The sequence below is a fragment of the Myotis daubentonii genome, chromosome 8 (assembly GCF_963259705.1).
Source record: "Myotis daubentonii chromosome 8, mMyoDau2.1, whole genome shotgun sequence".
Lineage (NCBI taxonomy): Eukaryota > Metazoa > Chordata > Mammalia > Chiroptera > Vespertilionidae > Myotis > Myotis daubentonii.
The window spans coordinates 75,257,020-75,285,006 of NC_081847.1; the positions used below are offsets into that span (position 1 = coordinate 75,257,020).

General features: G+C 50.1%; 1 protein-coding gene across 2 annotated transcripts in view; it reads right to left on the minus strand.

Annotated features, from left to right (window-relative positions):
* Nucleotides 1–1,734: 1,734 nt before the first annotated feature.
* PPP1R16B (protein phosphatase 1 regulatory subunit 16B) overlaps nt 1,735–27,987 on the minus strand; it is a 101,469-nt gene continuing 75,216 nt past the window's right edge. For both annotated transcript variants that reach the window (XM_059707082.1, XM_059707080.1), the window contains exons 3-11: nt 20,789–20,859; nt 16,375–16,520; nt 15,419–15,522; nt 12,893–13,017; nt 11,327–11,452; nt 10,501–10,576; nt 9,669–9,798; nt 9,409–9,577; nt 1,735–6,262 (exon numbers count right to left, since the gene is read on the minus strand). In XM_059707082.1, coding sequence (XP_059563065.1) covers nt 5,753–6,262; nt 9,409–9,577; nt 9,669–9,798; nt 10,501–10,576; nt 11,327–11,452; nt 12,893–13,017; nt 15,419–15,522; nt 16,375–16,520; nt 20,789–20,859 — 1,457 coding nt within the window. In that variant the 3' untranslated portion in view covers nt 1,735–5,752. The remainder of the gene's footprint in view (nt 6,263–9,408; nt 9,578–9,668; nt 9,799–10,500; nt 10,577–11,326; nt 11,453–12,892; nt 13,018–15,418; nt 15,523–16,374; nt 16,521–20,788; nt 20,860–27,987) is intronic.

Genomic DNA, 27,987 nt, shown 5'->3' on the forward strand with positions numbered 1-27,987 from the left:
GCGCCCCCTGCCGGCCCGCCGTTCAAGGCCGGGCGCGATCTGACCCGCACTTGGAGAGGCAGGCGCCTGCTCCCCAGGTACACTGACCGCGGTGCTCCTGGGTTCTCAGAGCTTGGGCGTGACCAGCCATGTCTCCTGCACTTAATCATTCATTCGAAAATGGCGGTCTATCGTCATACCCCTCCTTTGATTACACCCTTAGGTAGCTTTCTCTTCTCTCACTTCATCGTGTTTTTGCCTGGCAAAACTCCAACCCCACTCTCCACCTACTTTCCACCTGCACCTAGTTGTGCAGGTTGGCTAATTGTGCTTTAAATTTATTATCTCAAGTGCCTGCTAGCCTACATTCCCTTCATTCATTCTACCGTTTCCTCTCGCTTATTCTTAAAGTTTGCTTCCTATTCCACTGAGAAAAATAGAAGCGATCAGAGAGAATTTGCACATGCTCTAATCACATCCTCTCGTCTCTGCCTACAGACTGGGCCTTCTGCGACTATTGATCAACAGTCCCCTCCATTTGGGCTCTAGCTGCCAGCCCCCAACTACTAACCTGTATCACTCCAACCATTCTCTCCCCTCTCCAGTATCATCCATTTCCCTTCTTTACTGGTTCGTTCCTATCAGCATTCAAACATGCTGAAATATTTTTCATCTTAAAACAACCCTCTCTCGACCCCACTACATTTCTTCCTCCCCATTTCTCTGCTCATTTTGATAACATAAAACCTCAAAAGAATAGTGTATATTCGCTGTCTCCAGTTTCCCTCCCATTCTTTCTTGAACCCTGTCCAATCAAGCTTAGGCCTCCTTTACGCTACCAAAACCTCTTGTCTAGGTCATCAAGAACTCCACAGTGCTAAATCCAATAGTCAATTTTTAGGCCTCATTTTCCATGTGTAAATGAGAGGGCATATGTACAACTGTAAAGTGCTTTCCTAAGTGTCACAGATTACCATTATTATTTAGAAACCAATAAACTTTTAAACTAGATGAATGCCCATTGTAGCAAAGATACCTCTGTTCTTCCCATCCTCTCCCCACCCCCAACCTGTTTATGAAGCTTTCCAAGCCCAAGTGTGGGGCCTTCCATGTGTCCCTGCTCTGCCATCCTGTGTCCAGGAAGGTCCAAGAAAGCACTCTTTCCATCGTCTTCTGAGATACCAACACATGTCTGCAAATGACAAAGACAAGGTCCGTGGTCTGGGACTGTGCAACCATATAACTTGTCAATGCCTCTTTTGCCGGAGGGAAAAGTAAGAATAACCAGGGTCTCACCTGCTGTGCTGTTGTAATGTGAAGTAGTATATAGCTTTTTACCTCCTCACTATCAGCTATGTGAGGAAAAGGACTGGGGTGGGAGGTAGGGGAGAGGATAGTGCACTCTCAAGAACAGAACAGAACAGAGGGCAGCCCTATTACATAAAAATATGTCATCAGACAAACCTTTGAAAGTGTAACCAATGTTAATTCCAAAGGGAGCATTGACAGAGTGAAGGTCATTCCCAATCATCTACCTTGTCTTGAATTCACCAGGTTTTACCATCCCCCAGTCTAGAAAGACATCTCCATGTCTGAGACCTCAGAGCTCCCTCTGCTCTAGGGGCCTCCTGGCAGAGTCTTCTGTGGTGGGGGGCAGGGATTCACCACTTTCTATCCCAGGCATCACCTCTTTGTGAATTCAACTCAGCACAGTTCAAGAGAGCTCACAACAATGACCACAGCCACACTTACAGATGTTATTAAAAGGAATTTAATAATCTTAATTAAAAACTCAACAGCGAATTCCGTCACAGGCCTTGGCAGCTGGAAGCAACTCCAGGGGCATGCCCCTTTGGGATGTGGTTGGGCCATGGTCTTGGACACGAGGCCCACCACTGCCGGATGGTGAGGAGCTACCTGAAAGTTACTTCAATACAGTATCAAAGATCCTTGAGGATTTTTTTTTTAAAAAAAAGTTTTAAATATATTAGACTCTCTTGATTGCCATTTTTTACACAAAGCTGCTGATACAGTATACAGAGTTTTAACTTTTTTTCACATAAAATACATTTTTCTTAATTGTTCTCTGTACATCAGTGGCTTCTGGTCTGGTGAATTATTGCGGAGGGCTGGGGATCTTCAGACATTTCCTGGGTGTGCAGAGCCAGGCCCCGCACTATGGCACTTGCATGCCCATGGGAAGCAGGTCCTCTGGCCAGCAAGAGATTCCTATCAAGGAGAGGGCTATAGCTTTTAGCAAAGGGATCACTTCTATGGCGTTATCCACTGACCACATGACCCTTTGCTCTTATGTGCCCTGGGGGTGGGGAGGCTGTCCCCAGGCTACAATAGCCAGAGTTAAATATAGTCCTTCTGAGCATCTTACAAGGAGTGCCTTCTGGGAAAGCAAATGGAAGAGAGAGCTCAAGATCAAAAAGTATCTGACACCAAGAACCCAAATAGTCTTAAGTTACTACAAAGCCAACAAACTGTGGTGAGATAGGACAGGGGACATACCCTTGTTAACTTTCTAAACCCATTTAAGTTGATCAAACAGTGCAGAGCAGTTTCATTGATGCTGCATATCTGATGGAGAACTACATCCTGAAGTCTTTAGTAGACTTGAGTTTAGGGTTCACTCAGCTTCCCTGAGTTACTGGCCAGAAACTCACCAATTTTCAATAGTCTGGGGCTTAGGGTGGGGTGAGAGCAAGGGCCAGAGCTCACAGTGAGCCACGTGGCACCTGCTCTAGAAGTAGCCTCCTTCAATCTGCCAGGAGCTGCCACTAGACCTGGATCTCAGCAAGAGCTGGGCATCTGGTCCACCTTGCCAGCATTCTTCCAGCTCCTTGATCCACACTGGCCCAAAAGAGAGGCAATTCACGAGGAAAAGCTTCGACATTAAAGGAGAAGCTCTTTTTCTTCCCATTATCCATTTTGGTGGAGCAGGAAGATTACATAATAAATAGCAAAAATGAGTAAGAGACAATGAGTTTTAAAACCTGAGATGCATTTGGCAGCAAATTCCAGAATCCTTATTCTTCTAGACACTGACCTCAAACTGCTATTATATAGTGCCTCCAAGATGTTGGCCTGAAGGCAGCTAGGAACCCTGAGAGCTCCATATAGACTTGGGATGGTGTCTGCCTGGAACCCAAGATCCAGCGTCTGCATTTAGTGGCAAATGTCATCTAGGGATATTGGACCAGGATGCAGTCACTCTATCTCAGATTAATTGAATGGGCTGCTGCTGACACGCATGGTCCTTGAGGGTTGAAAACCATAAAGAGCAGTCTCCTCATTCTATCTTGTCCCCCGGTAACTCCCAGAACCTAACATAGTGCCTGGAATGTCACAACTACTCAATAAGCTACATGAGTGAATAAATGCATGACCTTGCCCCCAGCTTGTCCTTCGACACCCAAGAGACCTACAGGAAAAGTACCCCAGGTACTTGGAAGCCCCAACAGGGAATGGTTTATCCCTGATTGAAAATATGAGCTTGTGCTCAAGAGTCTTTAGTTGTCTCCTGTTGGGGAATCAGTGGGATTCCCAGCCTTCTGGGTAGAGAAGAACAGCCCAGGAGGCAGGAAGCAAGGGGGGAGGAGGGAATGGCCAGAGGGCTTAGAGTGGGCAATAAATGGCTCCAGTCTCTGTGCCCTGAGCAAACAGATCCAAAAACCTGCCCAGCTCTCTCTGGAGGAGTATGTGGCTTCTCTCGGCACTCCCCAGCTTACAGCTTAAGTTGGCTCAAAAGGAATTTCAGTGTTAGTCTGATCTGAACACTGTTTTAAGGTATATCCCTGCCTTGCTCCGGCCATAGGCTGAGATGATGGAGAGCCCACTCCAGACCTCAGGGACATAGGAGGGATCACACAAACGCCTGCAGTCCCCTGACCTGCCCCTCCACCCAAGACTGGAACTGTCCTGGAGTTGGGGTAGGGGGCCTGGTGCCGTGACCCTCCCTGCATACAAGAGCCACCAGGGGTACAATGACTCTCCTGAGCCCTGTGCTCTCCTGCCCAGCTGCCCTGCTCCTGGGAAAGCATCAGCCAGGCCCCCTGGGCGCCAGCTCCCTCTCTGGGTTAGGGGAGTGGGCGGGGACCACAGTGGGGACTGGAACTTACAAACAGCAGACCCATTACTAAAGCTGTGGCACAAAGGGAACTTCTCCAGCCACACAGCCTCCTGGTCCAGGTGCCCCCAGAGGGAAGTTTTCATAGGCTCAGAAAGGAGAGAGTTAAAGGGAACCCAGATTTGTCCCCCAAACTGCAGAATCTGGAACTAGGGGGCACCTTCAGAGCTCTAAGGAGGTAGTTTTAGGACAAATAAAAGGTGCACAGAGCAGGGAACAAACCTGCTCATTAGTTACACCGATGGGTTTTAGCTGAGCCATGGATAGTGCCCAAGTCATGGGCGACAATTTGAAGGGGCTCATGAGAGAATGCAGTGGAGAGGTGATGGGCAGCCTGCCCCACCGGTGAATTGAATGGGTCGTCACATGGCTGGCTCCTGGCATGGAACAGGCTTGTGACCAACCTCCTCACCATCACTCTCTCCGGAATGCAGATCAGGGTGTTGGCCATGGGCACTGTGGATTTGCAGCCCTGGGGTGTCACCACTCCAGCAGGAACAGGCTGGGAGTCCCTGGGCCAGGCAGGAACTCACAAGGGCCAACTGGCAAAGCGGGGCCTGGGATCCTGAGCATTCACTCTAGGAGTGGGGACGGGGTGGCAGGCAGCAGCCCCTCGCTGTTCACTCTGATGGCTCAGTCTGATGAGGGTTGGCTGAGAAACTGCCAACATGAACTCGCCCCTCTCCTTGGAAAAGCCCTTCCCACTGAAGCTCCTCACTAAGTTCATTTTTCCAACAAAAGCCAGTAAAACCTAATGATCATAACATTCTCCATAAAAGCAGCCAAATTCAGTTACCTCCTGCCTAGAGTTTTACAGCCTTAAATAGTCCTTTTATGAAACTCACTTTTGGAAATATTGCCTTTGTTACCCCCTCCACTTTTTGATGCTTTCATACGAAAACAAAATGTGATCTGGAATATTCCGGGAATAGAATAGCCTGGTTTTCCACCTTGGCCCCTGGGCGTTCACACAACTAGTTCCTGGCATGGACAGGGATGTGGGAGCAGGTCTGTGTCCATTTCATCTACCCATGTGGGTTCATGGCTTCCTCTGGGCACAGAGCGGACTTCCTGCTCCTGTCAGATGTGGATGGTGGCCCAGATCCCAACAGGACTCTGGGCAGGATGATGGGTCTCAGCTTAGCAGGCCCCCTCCCCTGCTAAAGCCACATTGGCAGTGGTGATAAAACTCTGAGTCTTAACTTCAATCATTCTCTCAGGAATAGCTCACAAATTCTCTGTTCCACCTGCTTCCCATGAGCCCAGTTGTCATTTGTATACACATTGATGAAGTGTGTGTGTGTGTGTCTGTGTGTTGATATGTGACATGCGAGTACTGGTCCAAAGAAGCCTCTATCAGTAACAGAACTGGAATCCCAGCCCTCCCTCCCCCAAATCAGACAGCAGGGTGAGTCGGGAAGCCACTAGGGGCCTTGTTTCTGATGGCAGACAATGCAGCAGGAAGCAGACCGTGGGAAGGGGTGATGCTACGGGCAGCTGGCTGCGAGGTGGGGTCAGCATTCCTCTGGGAAGCAGAGCCCACCTCCCCCCAGCTGCCCTCTGAAGCCTCCCAGCCAGGGCTGGCCTGGATTCCAGGGACCCCTCCCCAAAGCATCTCTCTCCTCGGTCACAGGGAGACTAGGAGATGCGGCAGCAGCCATGGACCTTCTCTTCCATCTCCTCAATGGGGGCCTTGAACTTCAAGAGGGGGGGGTCTCCGCTGGTGACCGTGTAATATACCGAGGTCCCATTGCTGCTGTATGGTGAAGTTCTGCCTCCGATCAAGGGGGCCTTGCCTTCACTGCTGCTCTCACCCGTCCTGGCCATGCTGCTGCCCAGGTGGGTGCTCAGGAAGGGGTGGCTGAGCAGCTTGGCTGCAGCCCGATGCCGCTTTAGCTCCAGAAGCGTCTGGGGGCTCTGCTCCTTGTAGCCACTCCAGGGTGGGGTGGCATCAGCCATGCTGGGGCTGCTGTAGACCATGGTATAGTCGGGCACCTCGTGCACTTTCCAGACATCCCCGTTGGACAGTGCATACTGGTAGGCGCTGACCGGAGCCCGGAGGCCATTCTCAACAGGCATGTCCATTTCACTTCGTGGGATCTTGGTGGAGAACTCAGAGAGCAGCACGGGCTTCTCCAGCCGGGGGTTCTGAGGGGGAAAGAACGATGTTACCAGCTGGCAGAAGGCTCTGAACCCACAACCCACCTGCACCTCTGCTGCGGGCATTACTGTCTGGACCTGTCCTCCACCCATTTTCCCCACCTGGGTAATAGGATGTCCTTTTTGCTTTGGGGGACTCACCAATCAATGTGTTTTAGGAGAGCTGACCAACCTCCATCCTTGACCCCAGGCCCGGATGGTCAACACATTTACCACAGGAATTGGTTCAGGGAAGGGTTCTTTTTTTTTTTTTTTTTTTAAACAAATGCTTTTTTTTTTTAATGAAGAGTTTTTGTTTTTTTAAATATATTTTATTGATTTTTTACAGAGTACAGAGAGGAAGGGAGAAAGATAGTTAGAAACATCAATGAGAGAGAAACATCGATCAGCTGCCTCCCGCACATCTCCTACTGGGGATGTGCCCGCAGCCCAGGTACATGCCCTTGACCGGAATCGAACCTGGGACCCTTCAGTCTGCAAGCCGACGCTCTATCCACTGAGCCAAACCGGTTTTGGCAAGGGATGGGTTCTTGACTGAAACTGATTTAATAAAACTCAACCCTGGGACTTTTGCTAGAATGATTGGGAAAGAGAAGTTCTGTTTTTATAGCAATTGCGGGTGGTGAGAATGATACAAGTTGGGGGCTGGGTAGACACCATGTCAAAGGGCTGATGTGAAGGAAGACTGAAGGAGAGAGAGAGAATTTATCCTGATGATGTGTTTTGAGCCCCTGGATCCAGCTGGGCCAAGACTTTCCAGTTACAAGAGCCTGTAAATTCCTTTTTCGTGTGAGTTGACTTCAGTTGGGGTTTTGGTCACTTGCAATCCTTCCTCTGTATTCCCAGCATATCTCCACTCGAAACAGCAGAGATTCCTACCCAGAGGTCCTTTACACCCAGAAATCCCTGCATAACTACTGCTGCCTAGAAGCTATAAATGAAAAGGTTGATATATTTGACAATAATGAAAATGTAAAGCCTAGCAAAAATCACCATAAACAGCCCAGCTGGTGTTGCTCAGTGGTTGAGCGTTGACCCATGAACCAGGTAATCCTGGTAGGGGATATGCAGGAGGCAGCCAATCAATGATTCTCTCTCATCATTGGTGTGTCTATCTCTCTCTCCCTCTCCCTTTCTCTCTCTGAAATCAATTTAAAAATTTTAAAAAAGAAAGCAAAACTTTTAAAAATCACCATAAAAAACCAAAAGATGCATGACAAAACTGAAATGATATTTGCAACATATATGACCAAAAAGGGACTAATTTCCCAAATAAATAAAGAGCTCTTAAAAGTCCACTTATAAAGGTTCTACTGCACAAAAGAAAAAAAATCAGCAAGGGACACTAATATACAGTTCACAGCAAAATATAGCCTGTAAATACAGGACAAAATAAAAATATTCAATCTCCCTAATAATTAATGACATAAAAATTAAGACAACAAAAGTTTTACCAACCACATTGACACGTGTCTTTAAAGTTTGTTCTTACTCAGTGCTGGCAAGGGTGTGGGGAAATAGCTACTAGTCATGTAAACTGCCACCGTCTCTTTGGAAGTCAGTATCAATCACACATCTAAAGAAATTTGTTTTTAAAGAAGAATGAATACTTTGCAGCAAGCCCATTTCCAGGACTTTGTTTTCCAGATACACTCCCCAGGAGGACAAAGCCTGAAAGTCATCATTAGGCAGGTGGAGAATTATGGCATGTCCTTGTACTGGAATATTCTGCAGCTAAGAATTGAGGCAGTCCCCATGTACTGGCTTAGGTTTCAGGGATCTCCAGGAAATGTATACATAAAAATAAGGCATCTGAAATGTGATTTGATTTCTGTCTACAACTCTCTTCTCCCCAGCCCACAAGCTTGGGGACCAGATGGAACAAAGCCTCCGTGTTGCTCTCTCCATCCCAGCCCACCGCTTTGATGGGGATTCCCTTACACAGATGCCATCACTCCTGCTGGTGAGACCAGCCCACATGTGACCTCCCCATTCACTGGAGAAGCAGGGTCCCATTGAGACGTGTGTACACACTATGCAACTAATCAGCAGACTTTGCATCCCTCCAAGGCAATACTCTCTAGAAATGCTTTCAGTTGCTTAATGTGTGGTGAAACCAACCTCTCCCTTCCTGTCCCCAGCAATTCTGCTCTGGCCCCAACCCTTGGCCTCACTCAGCAGACACAGCCAGGCATGGACCTGAGTGCATCAATACTGAGTTGAATAGTGTCCCTCCAAATTCATGCCAATCCCACATCTCTGAATGTGACCTTATTTGGAAGTAGGATCTTGGCAGAAGGAATTAGTTAGATTAAGATGAGGTCCCACTGGATTAGGGTGAGCCCCAATCCAATGACTAGTATCTTTTTAATAAGAGAAAACAGAGACACAGGCACACACACGTGAGGAAGGCCACACGTGAGGACCAAGGCAGAGTCTGGAGCCATGCTAGCAAAAGCCAAGGAGTGCCTGCACCATCAGAAGCTGGGAGAGACATGGAGAGGATGGCACCTTGCTTTTTAGACTTCTAGCTTCCAGAGCTGTGAGAAAACAAAGGTCTGCTGTTTTAAGCTCCAAGTTTGCAGCAGTTTGTCACAGCAGTCCCAGACACCAATAGAGCATCTTCTTAGGAAAGCCGTCTCAAGCCCAGGGCCTTGGATGCCACTGGGGCAGGCTGCTTAGAAGTCCTACCAGTACCCTATTCAGTTTTTCAAAAAATTTCTTCCCATCAGATGTGTTCTGGTAAATACAGTTCTCAACTTCTTGTCATATCCCCTCCACCCTGGAAGTTTCCGTGTCCTTAGCTCCCAGGGTGGCTGCCCTACCGAATCTCTTTTCTGGGAAGCGCAGATTAGATCTGCCAGAGCACGTGCAGGCACATGGTGGTCACTCACTCCCTGTCGATTATGAGAACCTAATGGGTGCCAAAGCTCCCAGCTCTGACTCAAACACACCCGAGGCTTGCCTCATTAACCACAGTAGCCACCACCATCAGACTGGATCTAGCTGTTCGAAGGGCCTGCCTAGCTAACCTCCTTCTGAAGGCTCTCAGATGAAGAGGCCAGACCAGGGAGGGGCCTGGTCCTCCTCCCAAGGCAGTGGCTGACACTGGGGCAGGGTATGAGGCCACTCACTGGGTCCTTGTTCTCCTGGTCTGTCCTGGTCTCCCTGATGTCCCCATTGTAAGTTGAGGTCCGCTGATCCTCTGCCACACTCCGCTGCTGCCACAGGATGGCCTCGCCCTCATACTCCTTCCTGTACAGGTTCGTCCTATCCGACAGGCTGGCTCGACGCACCACCTTCCTGAAGGGAGAGAGGGGGTACTGGAGGCTGCATCGAGGCACCACAGGCAGGAGAGGCATGGGGACCCCTAGCTGCCTGGCCCCTGACTCACCCACGGCTGCCTGTGCTGGACGTTCTCCGGCTCAAAGATGACTTGTGCCTCAGCTGTGACTTCATGATCACATCGTGCTTGTGTTTTAGCTCCAGCAGCAGGACCTTGAACTCTTCTTCCTCACACAGGTCTGAAAGAGCAGAGGCATCTGTTGTGGGAGGCAGCCTGTGGCCCCTGGGAGCCCTCCAGACCAGAGGAGCTGCCCTCCCAATCGAATGAAAACTCCCAGCTTCCTTTGGGGCATGGAGGGAGGGGAGAAAACAATGCCACCCTTATTTCCTGAGCTACAACCCAATCCTTAGAGAAAAGTACGAAAGGGAAACCCAGGTTCCATACACAGTCACAACTCCTGAGGTGCCCAGTTATGATTGAAGGAGTCATACACCTTTGATAGTTTCCAATAGGATTTATCAGCTCTCCACTGACACAAGAAGTATCAATAGAAACAAGCAGGTGCCATGTAGCCCAAACAAGAAGTTATGCAAAGAAGCTGAAATCATATATCCCCACCACCTAATTCTTTCACTCATCTGTTTACCTCTTCAATGTCCCAGTCATCTATCCATAGGTTTGTCCTCTATCCATCCTCTTATCCATCCATCTATATTTCCTACTTCATCCATACATTCATCCACTTTGCCATACATTTATCTGTCCATCCACCCATCTCTCTGTCCATTTATCCATTAATCTATCATCCATTCCTTTATTAATTCATCCATCTACACACCAATCCAGCATCCGTCCAACCATATATTCATCAATTTATCCCTCTACCTATCAAAAAGTTGATGCGAGCCTATGTGTGTACCAGGTGTTGTGCTGGACTTACCTATTGGCATTTCATCCATGGATGTCCTAGCACTGAGACTGGCCCCATGGGACACCAATAGCTCTGCCATTTGCATCTGAAACACAGGAAGAAGCCCATGTTCCCACTGCCCAGGGCCCAAGAGGCCTAGGAGGTGGAAAGAGTGCCCAAGGCCTCTTGGGATGTGACCCAAAGAATGGCGGGGAAAAGTTGACTCCCAGGGAAGGCTTTGAACCCTGGGGCCAGGAATCCTGGGGTGCAATGGACTGACACCACCTCCACTATGCCTGGACCAAGGAACAGAAGAAAACGGAGTCAGCTGTAACTCTAGAGTTGTCGGGTGTCTAGGGAGGGACTGCAAAAACTGCAATCAGCCCTGACCGGTTTGGTTCAACGGATAGAGCGTCGGCCTGCGGACTGAAGGGTCCCGGGTTCGATTCCGGTCAAGGGCATGTACCTTGATTGCGGGTATACCCTCAGTGGGAGGTGTGCAGGAGGCAGCTGGTCGATGGTTCTCTCTCATTGATGTTTCTAACTCTCTATCCCTTTCCCTTCCTCTCTGTAAAAAATCAATAAAATATATTAAAAAAAACTGCAATCAGGGTTTTATATCTGGGGAACAAATGGAGAAACCACTCAAAGCAGAAAGGCTGGGATTTTCTAATTTGGCAAATTTAATCATCATTCCATTAAACTACAGCTTGTCAAATGTTTGCAAACTCCCTAGGTCTTTTCATAAGTAGTCAACACCTTAAGCAGGTCGTGTATTCTTTTGAACCAACTGCTAGATCAAGGACAGCAGGCTGATCCTGTGCTGGCCTGCTCTCAGCCCTCTGGTGTAAACTACCTGTCCCCAGAAGGCAGCCGCGTGCAGGGGCTCCCAGCCATCCCAGTCCTTCACATCCACGCGCACTCCGTGGTCCAGGAGGAGCTCAGCTGCTCGCAGGTATCCGTTGGCCCCAGCTATGTGCAGCTGAGGGAGAGGAAAGAAGAGGGCATTCCCTAAGGGGGGCAGTCCCACATTTGGAGGTGGGGTAGCCCTCTCCCTAACCCACGTCTAGGATCATTCTTGGGGCCAGCAGAATGGCACAGAATGAGGTAGAAATACCAGCCACATCGAAGAGAATGATTACATCTGCAATATGGACCTGGAAGGTAAGGCGGAGAGGTGATCTCTTCTCCCCTGTGGTTGGTCTTAGAGCTCCTGTGGTGAAGGCAACAGCGTTTACTGAGTCCCTACTACATGCTGAGCCCTGTGGAAGAGGTCTCAGGGGTCCAATACGGTGGTTTTAAAATATGTTTACAAATTCTCTGACGCAGCTTCCAAAGCAGGGGTGGGGAACCTTTTTTCTGTCAATGGTCATTTGGATGTTTATAATATTATTCAAGGGCCCTACAAAACTATCACCTTAAAAATTAGCCTGCTGTATTTGGTCCAACATTTAATTAACTCACCCCTAATGCCTTGGCAGGGCCAGACCAAATGATTTTGTAGGCCTTATATGTCCCCTGGGCTGGACAGTCCCCACCCCGGCTAAGGGATGGAGTTAATTTCTCTCCCCTCGAATGTGGACCAGATTGAGTGACTCGCTTCTCACAAATAGGATCTTGTGAAGGGCAGTGTGTGATTTTTGAGACTAGATCATAAAAAGCGTTGCTGTTTCTACCTTATACTCTCTTGGATCAATCACTCTAGAGGAGGCAGCCATCATGTTGTAAGGACACTCAAGTAGCCCTAAAGAGAAGTCCCAAGGAGGTGAGAAACTGAGGCCTCCTGCCAGGAGCCAGCACTAACTTGCCAGCCACCTTAGGAGTGGATCTTCCAGCCCCATTCAAACCTTCAGATGACAGCAGCCCTAGCCGACATCTTCACTGCAGCCTCATAAAAGACCCCAAGCCAGAGCCACCCAGCCAAACTGTTCCCAATTCCCTGACCCACCAAAACTATGTGAGATGATAAATATATCATGTTGTTTTAAGATGCTGATTTTGGGGTAGTTTGTTATGTAGCCATAGTAATCAATACATCCAATATGGGAAAGCCTCATGCTAAGGCCCCAGTTCTTCTACCTGACGCCATTCAAGGCCTCCGATGGTGGACGCCACCTTAGTTGCCCCTTTTGTTCAATCTCCAAGAAAACACATAAAATACTTAGCACATGATGAACACTCAGGAAGTGATTAACATTCTTAGAAAGCCCTAAGTGATCACAAAGCACACCATGGGAATGGATGAAGGATGGAGAAGGAGATGAGGCAGAGAGAAACCAACTTCCCAGCCAATAGAGGCGAAAGGAAGCCAGCAGAAGACTGGCTGGGAGGAAACAGAGGCCCCAACCGTAGAGGTGTGGGTTCCACCACGTGCTGGCCCACTTCCGCCCTGGCTGGTCTTGGTTCTGGCCCATGTCCTCACCAGCGTGGCACCATGGGCGTCGATCCAGTCAAGGTCCTGGCCCGCTGCGATCATACAGTGGATGTCTGCAATCATCTGCTGCTCGGGAGCCGCCCGCATCTCGTTGATTTTCTCTTGAGTGATGCCTGTGGGGGGGGGGGGGGGGGGATTTGGTCAGCACCCCAGGCTTAGGCCTCAAGGTGGGGGGGGGGGAGGAATGGCAGATAGGGAGGGCAAGGTCTCTGTGCCCCAGGGTCTGCCAGTCAAGGAGGTAGACAGACATGCCCAAAGATCATTGTGTTCCAGGCCCAATGAACACAAACACGTGCTGGCCCATAAAACAAAGGCCGCTCCTGCCTGGCACCCAGTAGGTACTATAATGATATCGGTTACTATTGTATATGCTGTTCTTCTACCTGGAAACTCCTACCATCCACATACCCACCTCCAACTGATCAAATGGCTGGCTCCGTCTTATTCTCTAGGTCCAGCCCAGACCCCCTCCCCCAGATACCCTCCCCTGACCACCCTGTCTGACCAGGGTTTGTTAGTTTCTTTTCATCTCCTGCAGTTGTGATTGTAACACCTGGCACAAGGCTCAATGAGTTTTTGTTATGGGAATGACTCCATTAATGACTACACAGGGGTGGGCAAAAGTAAGTTTACAGTTGTTCGTATGGAAAGTAATACAGTAAGCCACAGCCAGTTTGGCTCAGTGGATAGAGTGTTGGCCTTCGGCCTGAAGGGTCCCTGGTTCAATTCCGGTCAAGGGCACATATCCAGGTTGTAGGCTCAATCCCCAATAGGGGGCGTGCAGAAGGCAGCCAACAAATGATTCTCATCCTTGATGTTTCTATCTCTCTATCCCTCTCCCTTCCTCTCTGAAATCTATAAAAAAATTTTTTTTAAAGTAACACAATAATAAATAATATAAGAATAAACTCTGTGTTTCACACACTCACAACTACAAACCTACTTTTGCCCACCCATGTATAACTATCAAATGGAGAGTTGAATAAATTGGGGTGGAGGGACACAGAAAGACATTTTAAAGCTTGAACCTCTCGCTAAAATGTTTAAGTGTTACTGGCAGCTACGAATGTTATTTAGTGAGAGAGTGACATGCTCTATAAAAAGATCCCTTAATCAAACATTCTTGGATAGGATTCAGGGGAGATCTGTAAACTGGAAAGGAGAAAAATATACATGATTATTTTTATTAAACTTTAAGTGAAATAGAACATTTCCTTCCATTAGAACATAGGCAAAACCCACAGTAGAATGAGTGGTGCCTGTGATGGTCTCACCAACAGAAACAGTAGGTATTTGCGTGTCATATTATCTGATTGTTTCATGAACAAATGAAATTGGTAGATAACTCATTTTTAAATATGTTGGTAGTTTTATTTGAATATAGTTGGTTTCCTTTATAATCCTACTAGAGGCCCGATGCACAAAATCCGTGCAAGGGTAGGCCTTCCTTCCCCCAGGTGCCGGGCTTCCCTCGCAGCCCCAGATTCGTCTGGAAAGACGGAAGGACATCCGGCCTATTTAGCATATTACACTTTTTTTATTATTGATGATTCTGATAACTGAATTTAAAGATATCATTCTGAGAAGGGGTCCATAGATTCACAAGATTGGCACAAAAACTGTTAAGTGCCTCTGCAAACATTGAATGGTTAAAGCCTGGGTGCCAGGGAGTGGACACAGCAAATCAGCGGTTATTGCTGGGATCGGGGAAGAAACACCCAGCAGGGCCTGGACAGGACCCGGGGCTGCAGTCCAGGGTCTGGTTTGAGATTCCTTTCTGAGGAGGAGCTCAGAGTCTGTATGGAGACAAGGGCAGGTCTCTCTGATTGCTACATTTGTTTCCTCTCTGAGGCTCATTTGTGACTGAGAACAGCCTACATCTTGTTTACCCGGCCCCTGGCAGCCAGCATGGTGCCTGGCAGGCACCAGCGAATGTTCCTGACTTTTTATTATTTTCCCAAGTGGGACTATATCTTTATTGCGAATGTTTATTGAATTGTCACAGCTGACGAAGAGGAGACGAGGCCAGCTGAGGCCGCCCGCGTGTGGGGGTGACACAGAGGAGAACAATGCCTCCCTTTCGCACAGCATGTGTCATCATCTTGTTAATCACACAAGATATTAATCTTAATAACGGGGACCCATCCCACTTCCTGAGCACTGGCGTGAGCAGGCAGGTACGCAGCTTGCTAACGTGTGCACCTGCGTTGGGTAGAGCTTGCTGCAGCGCTACCCTGAGCCCACTTGATAGCATGTGCCACACTCTTTTTTTAAAAAATTTTTTAAAATATATTTTATTGATTTTTTACAGAGAGGAAGGGAGAGGGATAGAGAGTTAGAAACATCGATGAGAGAGAAACATCAATCAGCTGCCTCCTGCACACCCCCCACTGGGGATGTGCCTGCAACTAAGGTACATGCCCTTGACCGGAATTGAACCTGGGACCCTTCAGTCTGTAGGCCGATGCTCTATCCACTGAGCCAAACCGGTTAGGGCATGTGCCACACTCTTACCCTGGTACGCCATGCACGTCTCGATGACATCCAGGGTGGGCTCATCCTCGCAGAGATCATACGGCATATTCCCATCGGAGTTGACAGCGAGCAGGTCGGCCCCACTGCAGAGAAAGGGCCAGGCTGAGGGCCAGGTCGGTGTGAGGGTTGGTCTGTCTGCCTCTGCCCTCTGGCCTCTCATCCACTACCCCGCTGTGCATCCAGCACCCACCACCCCAGCAAAGTGTACCCTAGCAAGGACACTGACTTCAGCATCCTGGGAACCCCAGATGCAAAGAGGCTAAAACCCTGGGAGAGTTGTCCCAACAGACCTCCCCCAGCTTCCTGCTCTGGTGAGCCAGACAAATACTATATAGTTCCACTTAGATGAGGTACCCAGGGTAGTCAAAACAATAGGAACAGAAAGTAGGGTGGTGGTTACTGTTATTGTTAACGGGAAGATGAGTTATCCAGTTTGGGAAGATGAGTTCTAAAAATGGATGGTGGTGATGGTTGCCCACGAATGTAAGTGTACGTAGTGCCACTAAACTGTACACTTAAAAATAGTTACAATGATCGATTTTATGTCACATGTATTTTTACTGCAATAAAATCTAGGGGTGGGGAGAGAATGAAGGGAGAGAGAGATAACGAAGAGGGACAGAATGGAAAAGACAGAGTGAGACCAAGAGTGAAGGAGAGACAGAGATCGAGAGGAAAAAAAATAAAGGCACACAGAGATGGAGAGAAAAAATGGGAATTGGGAGAAGAGGAGGAGAGAGGGAGAAACAAAGAGAGGAAGAGACAGAGATGAAACCAGGATTCGGGGAGAAAGAGAAAGTGGCAGGCACTGAGAGACGGAGGAAGAGGCAGAGAGAGAGAAAAAGAGGGAGAAGGAAAGAGATGGGGGTAAAAAGAACTTGGAAAAAACCAAAGGCAGAGGGGAGGCTGATCCCGGGGAAGCGAGGGGCACGTACTACTGAACGAGGATCTTCACCAGGTTGATGTGGCCGCATGTGGCCGCGGCATGCAGGGGTGTCCACAGCTCGTTGTCCTTGGCGTTCACGTTCGCACCGTGGGAAAGGAGCAGCTTGACAATTTCCTCGAAGTTGTCGATGCAGCACTGTGAAGGGGACACAGGCAAGGTCAGCTCGCGGCAAGGCCCCAGGCCCGGGTGGGGACACCCCCAGTTCCCCTCAAGAGGCCACGAGAAGGACAGCGGAGTCAAACTGCCTGAGATTGAGTCCAGCTCCAGTATTATATGCTGTGTGGTCTTGGGTAAGCCACTTAACCTTTCTGAGCCCGCTTCTTTGTAAGGCAATAATATATAGGATATAAAGATAATATTTTTTATAAAGTCAACTATAAAAAGCTTTGAAAGTGTTGGTGGAATGAGACACATTTTTGCTCTATCCACCGAGCCAAGCCGGCTAGGGCTTTGAATGAGGCTTTAAAACCTTTTCTTTTTAGCCCTAGCTGGTTTGGCTCAGATAGAGCATCGGCTTGCAGACTGAAGGGTCTCAGGTTCGATTCTGGTCAAGGGCACATGTCCAGGTTGCAGGCTCCATCCTTAGTAGGGGGCATGTAGGAGGCAGCCAATCAATGATTCTCTGTCATCATTGATGTTTCTCTCTCTCCCTCTCACTTCCTCTCTGAAATCAATAAAAGTATATTTTTTTTAAAAAAACTTTTCTTTTTAATTTCAGAAGCCTTTCTTTCAACGAAATTGTATGGAGAACACTTAGATAACCAATAGATCCAAGCAGGGCTGCAGGGGGAGGGGAGGAAGCTGGGGAGTTTGGGGGTTCCCCTTCTCAGCAGTGGCCTCTAAGGGGTGGCCCTAGATCCATCATAGTTTGAAACCTCTGACTTAGGAATTTTTGACTGAGGAGCTCAATTCATGGGGAAACCCCAAGTATCCAACCCTCCCCCCCAAAGAACCCAGCTCAGCTTAAAGACTGGAGGGTGGGGGAGGTCCTGAGATAGTCCTTGCAAGGAGGCAGCCATGCATGTGCTCCTGCCTGCTCACACGTGGGTCAGCAACAGAGAGAGGGAAGGTCAGGAGCGTGCAGCCCTCACATAGACTCAGGGGTCCAGCAGTCACTGGAGCCCCTAACTCCAGAGGCAGAGAGTGAAAGATTCCGAGGGGACAGAGAGGCCTCAAGCCAGGGGATGGGCAGGAGAGGCGAGGACAGAGGAGGAAGACAGGTTGCAGGAGAAGTCTGTGGGGGACTGTGCTCAGCACTGCCCATCCGGGTGAGGGCGTGGCCTTCAGTGCAATGGGAGCTGTGGCAGAGGTATACTTGGAGGTAAAGCACAGCCAGACTTGTTTTTTAAATCCCTCCTCTGGTTGCCTGTGGAGAACAGATTGCAAGTGCAGCTTCTTTGGGAAGAGGAGGGACGTTAGGAGGTAGGTTGAAATCGCCCAATTAAGGTGATGGTGGCCTGGCCACAGAAGTGACGGTAGGCACTGGGCGAAGTGACTGGATGCCAGCAGAATGAGAGGGGCACTTGTGGGAGCCATGGCCCCAGGTGGGTGCAGGAAAGGGGATGGAGATAGGTCAGCACCACAGCCCCTCACCCCCACCTCATGGAGCCAAGGCTCAGCGCCAAAACATGTGGGAAAGGAACAGTCATTTGCACAGATGGTGCCAGAAACCCAGGTTCTCCTTTTGTGCCAGCCAGTGTGGGGTTGGCTGAGTCTGGGGCATCTGTCCCAACAGTGGGGCACAGGTAACCCAGTGAGGCCGGGAGATCCTCAGGTGGTGAGGAGAAGCATGCAGTTGTGCGGTGCGGCCGGCAGAGGGCGCCAGAGGCACCTGAGTGAGGTGGCGGGGAAAGGCGAGGAGCCCCAGGCTGTCACCGGGGCGATGTGTCAGGGGAGCCCCATCCCCAAGAGGAGGAGCAGCCCAGCCCCTGGGATCAGGAGATAGAAGGGCCAGAGATCCTACCCTTAGGGGCTGCAGAAAACATGAGGATGGGGGGAAAGAGCCTCAGGTTGAAGGGGGAGAGGATTGTACACCCAGAGTTGCAATCCAGGAGCTAGAGCAGCCTGAACCTGGGAGACTGGTCTGAGCTAGCACTGGGTTGGGGTTGGGGTTGGGGACTGGACACAGGGATGCAATGGGGGCGGGGGGCATGGCAGAGCCTGCAGGCCTTCTCTCCTGCATTCCCCTGGCAGTTGGATGGCCCTCCGCCCCCTCACTGCCCATGCCCAATCTACCACCGGGTGTGGATCCCATCTCCTCATTGCTGCCCCATCCCACTGCCCTGGCCGAGGCTTCACCACCTCTCCCCGCCTAACTGCCACCCCCCTTCCACACATCCTCCACGGGGGAGAGTTTCCTCATTAACCCAGGCAGGTTGCTCTCAGTTGCCAAGTGAAGGCGCCCTGTTGCCAAGTGAAGCAAATGCGCACTCCTCTGCAGGCACGGGAAGCTTTTCCTAATGTGCTCCTTATTGCACTGGAGCAACAGTGACAATCTAACAACGACAACAATAATGACAGCCTGGCAATAGCAGCAATAACAGGCCACGTCATCAATAAGAAGAGCTGATGTTTTTGAGGAGGTACTAGGGCCAGGCACTTTGCTAACCCTGGCCATGCCTTGCCTAGTTTCCTCAGAACAGCATTTTGAGGACTCGATAACCGCTGTTGCTGCTGGCCACCACACGGGACATTGCAGATACGCAGAACATTCCATCATCATGGGAAATTCTATGACACAGTGCCGTGCCTGAGCCTCAGTTTCCTGAGCTGTAAAATGGGGGTCATATTTCAGAGGTTCGTTGTGAGAATCAGCCCACACGTCACATAAGTGAAGTGCCCTTTACAGAGAAATGAACATGTGGCAGATTCTAATAATAATAATATCTAATATTTTATCCAGTATCAAGGAATGTTCACATGGCTTTTATTTAATCCTTGTAACAACCCAATGAGATGGGTACTTGTTATTCCTCTTTTACAGATGAGGAAAGTGAGGCACCCTGAAGGGACAGGAGGAGAAGCCTAGAGGACACACAGGAGGCCACTGGGCTGACGGATGAAGGTGGAGACTTGCCCCTGGGGCTGACGGGCAGGGCAGTGGTCAGCGTCCATCCACCTCTTCCTGTCCTCATAGGGAGATGGAAGGCTCTCACCAACCCAGGCTTCCAGTAGCCTGGCCTTCCAGCTGCTCAGAAACATGGGCCAGGGCACAGGAAGGCATCAGTGTGTTCATTCACTATGTTGGCATGCACATATTAAGCACCTTCTGAATGCCAGCATGGGGAAAGATGCTGAGACACACCAATGAGCAAGTGACATGGGCTCTGCCCTTGTGCAGCTCAGAGCCTGGATGGGGGGGACCAATATCAAGTGATCACACTAATGCAGCGGTTCTCAACCTGTGGGTCGCGACCCCTTTGGGGGTCGAACGACCCTTTCACAGGGGTTGCCTAAATACATCCTGAATATCAGATATTTACATTATGATTCATAACAGTAGCAACATTACAGTTATGAAGTAGCAACGAAAATAATTTTACGGTTGGGGGTCACCACAACATGAGGAACTGTATTAAAGGGTCGCGGCATTAGGAAGGTTGAGAACCACTGTACTAATGGCTAAAATGATAAATAAAAGGGGTGCCCAGGAGAAAAGAATGAGTATATTAACAACACAGCTCTCAGGGTCATGTATCAGCTGGGGATAACCAGTGCACGGGGTTGGGGGAAGTGTGGTAGGGATCAGCACTGTGTGTGCAAAAGAACCAAAAAGCCATTTGGCTGGAGGGCTCATCAGGGGCCAAGCCTCCCGGGGCCTTGCAGGAAGACACCTGAGCGCTTTGAGTAACACCAATACACTTTTGGCTTCAGCATCCCTGTGGCCGCTGTAAAAAACGAATCATGGCAGGGCCAGCTAAAGGCTGGGGACCAGTGAGGAGGCTGAAGCAGCATCCAGGCAAGAGATGACCGTCGACTGCCCTTCCCATGCCTCCCTAGAAAAGATGTTTCACGGCTAGAGCTCTTACGCAGATCACAAAACCCCTCTGCCAATCACCTTTGTCAGCAGGATGGTGCGTGCCACGGTGGGTGTGAACAAACATGCTTCGTAAACTGTCACACTCCAAACAAATTTGCTTTGTTTGCCAAACCCTTTGCTGGGAAGTGAGGATGCAGTGGACAAAGGCTCCCTGTCCTCAGAGGCTGTGTGTGAGCGTGCACAGGGGCTCTGTGGGCATGTCTGCAACAGACACACACATCTCTGAAGCAGACAAAAGCCTTTCAAATGGGGCAGCTGCGGCTCCCCTTCCCTCTCTCCTCCCTGTGGCTTCTGGGCAGAAAAAGGCAGGGAGATGGGGCACCTGTCCAGGTGGGAAGCAGGGAGCTGGGGACATCGGCCTTACCTGGTGCAGGGCTGTGAGTCCATCCTCGTTGCACAAATCAGGGCTGACTTTATTCTTCAGGAAGTAGCGCACTGCAACAGAGGGGACAGGAGTGAGCGTCCCATCGCACACTGGGTGTGGAGTATGCAGCGGGGCCCAGGTAAGACCCACTCTCCCAGGCCCTGACACAAAGGGCCTTGTTTGTTTATACTGCTCTGGGCACTATAAGTGGACCTGAGTCCCATCACCAACTGCTAAAGCCCTTCCACGGCTCCCCACTGCTCTAGGAACAAAGTTGAAAACCCTCACATTGGTTTTTCCCTGCCTGCAGCCTCCATTTTGCACAGTTCCAGTGGGCACCTCTCACACCCTGGTCTACAAGACTGGCACCCCGGAGCAGTGCAGTGCTCAGCACGCACTGTACACAGTGCTCCTGCCTCCTCACCTCTCCAGGCTCCAAACACCTTCCACAATGGTCTTTTGTCAGCTACAGAGTCACCACACTTCTTCTGGCCTCTGAGCTTTTGCATAGCCTGCTCCCACTGCCTGGAGGACTCAAGCATTCATCCATCCACCCTCATCCATGCCTCCATTTTTAGCACATGTGTGTGCACGCACGCACACACATGCACACACACACACACACACACACACATACCTGCACACACTCCTCATCCTTTAGGTCTCAGCTCAAATTCTCCAGATGGGGGCACTCCCCCATTATATACAGCCACCGTTCCAATGCATCTCATTTATCACCTTATCACAATTATAGTCACATAACTAATTATGGGCTTCGGTTCCGTCTGTCATAGACACTAAGCCCCAAGAGGGCAGGGCAGCGATGGCACTCACTGCTCTTTCCCTAAGGCCTGACACAATAAATCCTCAACAACCCTCCCAGGACCCTGACCTCATCAGCAGCCCCCTAGCTCATCCAAGGACACAGACTCTCCATCTCTGAGCCAAGCAGGCCACCCTCTGGTGCTGACCCCAGATGGCTGCAGTCTGTGAGGCCCTCCTGCAGTTGTAGATGACATGGTAGCTGGTCCCAGCCTAAGGGCCATGAGAGGAGATTATGGCAAAGCCACTGATCACTAAGGCCCAGCCTGTCCATGGGCCTGGCGATGCCCTTTGGAGAGTAGAGGTGGCTGTTATGTCCCTGTCCAAGAAAGTCCTATTCACACGAAGCAAGGTTCACATCCCGTGGTGTTGGGGGGTGGACCAGGCTTCCTGTCCAGGAGACGCTCTTTGAGGCAGACATTAAGGTTCAGCTGCCAAAAGCAGCCTGTGTACACGGTAATTATTGGGGTGTTCTCCGTGCTGAGTGGGAGCCCAAGACATGTAATTACTCCAACGTCAGGCAGTTATTTTCAGCCCAAGAGGTGGGACTACTCACTCCATCTCTAAGGAGCCCTTACTACTCGTGAGCCAAGGTCCCCTCAGTGGTTCCACTTCTGCGCTGGCTCAGAGCCTGGCTCTGGACACAGCTCCTGAAGCAAAGACCCCACCACCCCGGCATGATCAGGCTCTGCTGCCTCTGGGGTTTACCAAGAAACATGGTTATCCTATCAACAGTGTCTTCCTCCTGAGCCCTGCCTATGCACCAGGGCACTGCAGAACCTCTCTCTTTCATGGATTCACATCTCACTGTTCCCCTTATGGAGAAGAGGAGGAGACGGAGGGTCAGGAAAGTGCAGCTCACAGCCAAACGAGGCCAAGTGCAGGAAATCAAACCTTCTGATTTCAAAGCCCAGGCTGATGAGCACAGGGCTGCTCCGCTCTGCCCCTGAGGCCAGGAATAGGAACCAGCATTGCTGGAGCCCTGCTGAGGCTGGAGCCCTGCTGAGTGCCAGACCTGTGCTGAGAGCTGGCGTGGGGCGGAGGGTGGCTGGAGAATGGACAGCAATGACCTCTCCTTCTTAAGCTTCAGAGGCCCTCGGGTCCCCAGGTCCCTCTTCTTGTAGATAGAAGGGCTTAGGGATCCAGAAACAGAATTAAAAAAAACACTGCCCTGGTCTTTCAGGGCCATATTAATTGTAAATTTGCTTCCTCTCACTCTCTCCTCGAATCCCTCTTGTGGCTTCACGTGGGTCTTAGAATGAAATTCAGAATCCTTCTGTGGCCTTCACTGGGGTCATCAAACTATGGCCCATGCACCAAATCTGGCAAGCATTCTGGTTCTGTAAATTAAGTTTTATTGGAACACATCTGCACGCATTCATTTACGTATTGCCTATGACCGCTTTCTTCCCACAACAGCAGAGCTGAGTGGCCACAGAGACTTATGGCCCATACAGCCTAAAATATTCACTCTCCTGCCCTTACACAAAAGGCTTGCAGACCCTCGTCTTCTGGGTCCTGCATGGTGTGGTCCTGCCCACAGGGCTACCACCTTGCATAACTCCAGAGGAATTATGCAATCGGCATGTGGACTGCTTGCTCTGGAGCTGTGCAGTGCGCAGCCTGCTCAGCCCGACCCAGCCAGCCTGTCTCCCTACCTCTCCAGACTCATCGCTTGCTCACTGAGCACCTTACACAGTGGAGGAAACTGGCTTGGCAGGGTCTAAGGCAGTGGTTCTCAACCTTCTGGCCCTTTAAATACAGTTCCTCATGTTGTGACCCAACCATAAAATTATTTTCATTTCTACTTCATAACTGTAATGTTGCTACTGTTATGAATCGTAATGTAAATATCTGATATGCAGGATGGTCTTAGGCGACCCCTGTGAAAGGGTCGTTCGTCCGCCAAAGGGGTCGCGACCCACAGGTTGAGAACCGCTGGTCTAAGGGGTCGACTGAGGCTCAGGGAACACGAAGAGAGGGCATGCTCTGCCCCTCAGACAGGATCATCTACCACTTCTTGTCGTTGTCCATCCTCAGGTCTGCTCCCTGCCCCCAAAGCCCCAGCTCCCAGGCTTGGCCATCAGTTTGGCAGAGTGACCCATCTGTTCTCAGGCATTTGCTTAGTTTTGGCTTCAGGCAAGTTATTCCTCCTCTCTGTGCCTCAGTGTCCTCATCTGTAAAATAGGGTCACACAGCACCTCCTTTGCGGGGTTGCTATGAGGATTAAGTAATATAACACCTGAGAGCTATTACTATCATTTCTTTTAGAAATAAACACATCCACTGCACTCCTGCCTGGCCCCACCCTGTGCTGGGAGCTGGGAATATAACCATTGACATCTTGCATTTCCCAAGAGCTCTCCGTGTGGTTGGAAAAGACAGAGGCCATCTCTCTCCAGGGGACTCTGAGCAGCTGCTGACTCAGGGACCACAGTGAAGCCACAGTCGATGTCTCCACTCCCCCCACCCCCCGACCCCCATAGAGGCAAGACCCCACAGCAATGGCAAAGAGGTGGCTCCCGCTCTCCTCCTGTGCATTCCAGCTCCTGGCGCCAACCCATCGCTCTGCCCACACCTCCCTGGCAATCTGGCTGGAATCTGGGCCAAGCAGGGCCATCTGCTCCCCTCCACCTCCAGCTGTAGAGAGTGAGGCTGAGCAGGCCCATCTCTGCAGGAAGCTGACGGTGGCTGCCTTGGCTGGGAGAAATCACTGCTGACAAGCTTGTGTTTTCTTTGCAACCTGCCCCACTCTACCCCACAGAGTAGACTGCCTGACCTCCAGCTGTTCAGTGCAGCCACAAGTGTGGTTCCCCCTCCTGCCTTGGGGGAATGGGGACAGCAAGACAGGTGTCTGACCCTGGAGGTGGACCTTGGGCAATCTACACCTGCTGGGGGCGCCCTGGGGTTGAGCTGCTGCCTCCAGGCCATGTGACTTGCACAGTCATGTTCGTGGGGTTCCCACCCACTAAGCGCTCCACCCTTCCCCTTCTCACTTCCCTTCCCACCTGGCTCCTGGCTCCCAGCAATGTGGCCTCCAAGGCACTGCAAGTCCCTGCCTCTCCTCAGCCCCCACCTCTCTCCCCAGTCACTCACTGATTCAGTTACAACGGCTTTTTTCATTTTCGAAAACAAAACAAAAAACTGAGTTCCTCAAGGCCTTTCCACACACACTCTCTTCCCATTCTTCAGCCAGCAATCTCCTCTTCATCCTTCAGATTCCAGCCAAAATGGCACCTCCTCTGAGAGGCCTTTGCTGATCACCCCAATCTCAATTGAGTTGCCCGAGTTATTCTCTTCCACAGCACCCTGCATTTCCGCTTCATAGCAGTGCCTCTCAGAGTTTGTAACGACAGGGTGATTATTAGTATATAAGAATTACATAATTATTTATTTAGTTTTGGGGGCTCCATGAGGGCAGGGACATGTCCATCTCCTTGACTGGTGTGACCAGTGCCCACCATGAAGCCTCAAAGATGGAAAAGGAACTAGAACGGCTTTCGTACATAAATGAGCAGCAAATACCCACCCCTGCACCTGCATTGTCAATGCAGCCAGACCCGGCAGCTGATCGGAGGAGTCCTTCCGTCCCACTCCCAGGCCCACGCACCTGTCATTTTCTTCTTGCCCAGGTCCCAGTCCTCACTCCCCTGCCCTGTGCCCTCGGTTGTTCTTTCTACCACCCGCCACTAACTGTGTGCCAGGGATGGTGCTAAGTGCTTGATAGCCATCAAATCCATGAGTTCTCCTAATCCAGTTATGACGGTCAATCACCTGCTATTATTAATTAACTGCTATTATTGCTCCAATTTAGGAAAAACTGAGGCTCAGGTTTGAACATGTGAATGGCTTGCCAGGGCAAGAGGCTGAGAATGGCAATGCTGGGATTTGAACCCAGACCTAGCTGAATTTTAGCAAAGGACAGGCAGCAATGGGAAGTGCAGAATGAGATGCAGATGTCAGTGTGAAGAGAGGCACAGAAGTGGCAAAAAGCTAAAAGAAAGGTCAAGAGCACTGCCTGTAGTTCAGTGTTCTAGCCCAGCGGTCGCCAACCTTTCGGACCTCACAGACCACGAGTGGTCCGCGGACCACCGGTTGGCGAATGCTGTTCTAGACCATTACATGATAATAAAGACAATAATCGCTAACGGCCGTTGCAACCACCTTGTCTGTCTTTGCAGATGGGGATGCTGAGGTCAACACTTAGTCTGAGGTCCTATGGCAAATGAGTGGCATCTGGGGCTGCCTGCGGAGCCCGAGCTCCAACACTTCTCTGTTTGTCTTCCTGCTGCTTCTCCATTCCGAGCAGACTACATCCGTCCTACCCTGATTCCAAGGACTCTGGTGACCTGCTTCCAGCTGCCACATCCATCCACTGGGCAGCACCTCCTCCATGGAAAATCCTGACCACACTGACCCCACTTCTTCCCCTTCCTCAGGTACCACGGCTGCTTTGCCCAGCATTTTGTGGGGTCTGCACCTGCAGCCTGGTCAAGCCAGCTCTCAGGCCCACCCTTCCCCCCTTCCTGTCCCCAGGGTGCTGTCGGGGACAATGCCAGAAGGGCCAGCACTCTCAAAAAGCAGCCCCTTTATTCTCCTCTCAAGTCAAGGTTGTCCTGAGTCCTTAATGCACTGCACTTCAAAATCACCCCACTGAGCAATTTCAAATTTTCCACCCACCACTGCTCCTCCCTGAGCAGAAATAGCCAGAAATAGCTGCTTCCAGGGAAGCCTAGCTGCCTGGGGCTGTGGGTGGGGACTCAGTCAAGTCTAATGATGGCTTCTGCAGTGGCTGGTGCAGCCCAAGCAGTTCACCCCAGGGTCCCGGGTGATGACTCACCTATGGTGGAGGGTGGGCAAGGAAGACCTCAGTTTCCCTCTAAGTCACATGCCCAGGCCAGGGAGCCAGGCCTTGCTCTTCCCGGGGTGCCTCTCTCCAGGGCCCATTCGAGAAGGAGAGGGGTCAGACACTAACAAGTGCTGGCGAAGATGTGGGGATGTTGGAACCATCATGCACTGCTGGTGGGAATGTAAAATGGTGCAGCTGCTTTGGAAAAAGAGTCTGGTGGTTCCTCAAAAAGTAAATACAGAGTGACCATATGACCCAGCAATTCCATTCTTTTGAAAGAAGAATGAAGACATGTGTCCACACGAAAAGTTGTACACAGATGTTAATAGCAGCATTATTTATAGTAGCCCCAAAGTAGAAACAACCCAAATGTCCATCGATAAATAATGAATATATAGAATGTGTTCTTTTCAGACAGCGGAATATTATTCGGCCATAAAAAGGAATGAAATACATGCTACAACATAAATGAACCTTGAGAACATGCTAAGTGAAAGAAGCCACACACAAAAGGTCACGGATGGTATGATTTCACTGATATGAAATGTCCAGAATAGACAAATCCATAAAGATAGAAAGTAGATTAGTGATTGCTAGGAGAGACTATTAATGGTTACATACAGGTTTCCTTTGGGGGGTGATAACAAGTTTCTGGACTTAGTAGTAATGGTTATACAACCCTGTGAATACACTAAGACTACAAATTGCACACGTTAAAAGGTAAATTTTGTGGTGTGTGAATTATACCTCGACTTTGAAAGAAGAGGCAGGAGCTCCAAGCTGAGCCTTGAGCATCTTGCTGGGACCGCTCTACTCTGGCAGCCAGGAGTTCTGTGACATCAGTACAGAATCTGACCCATTCATCACGGTGCCCACAATGCCTAGGACAGTACGCGGTACACAGTAGGTGCTCAATCATTACTTAATGGAAGTAGGGGAGAAGGAAGGCCACTGGCCCTCTTCTGAACCCTACATGATCTGACCTCTGTCCACCTCTCCTGGCATTATCCCTCTTAATCACCATGAACCCTTTCAGGATCATCCAGGTGTCACCTTCTCTCTGGCATCTCTGAGTCTCCTTGGGTGCTATTCTCTTTTCTTGTTCTTCTCTGCCGTCACTTCACCTGGTTAATTCCCACTTAGCCCCCAGGTCTTAGCTTAAATGTCACTTCCTCAGTAAAGCCTCCCTCACCATGCCCAGGCTGGGCCAGGCATCCTTATGCACTTTCTGTTCCCTCCCCAAGAACATTCAACGCTATATTGTAGTTGTGTATGGATTTGTTTGTGTCTGTACTAGACTGTAGGCTCTGGAGGGGTGGGGGAGTAGGAACCATAAACTTTTCAGCTACTGTGACATAGTTCAGGCTCCTGGCCAATGTCTGATGACTGCAGGAGCAAATAGAGCCTGTCTGGCCTCCACCCAAGACTCAGAACTGGCCAGAGCAACTTTTCTTGGACTGGTCTATGCTTTGTCCTATGGACAACAATGGTCCCAGGCTGGCCAAAGACTTCTCCATCTCAGAGAGCG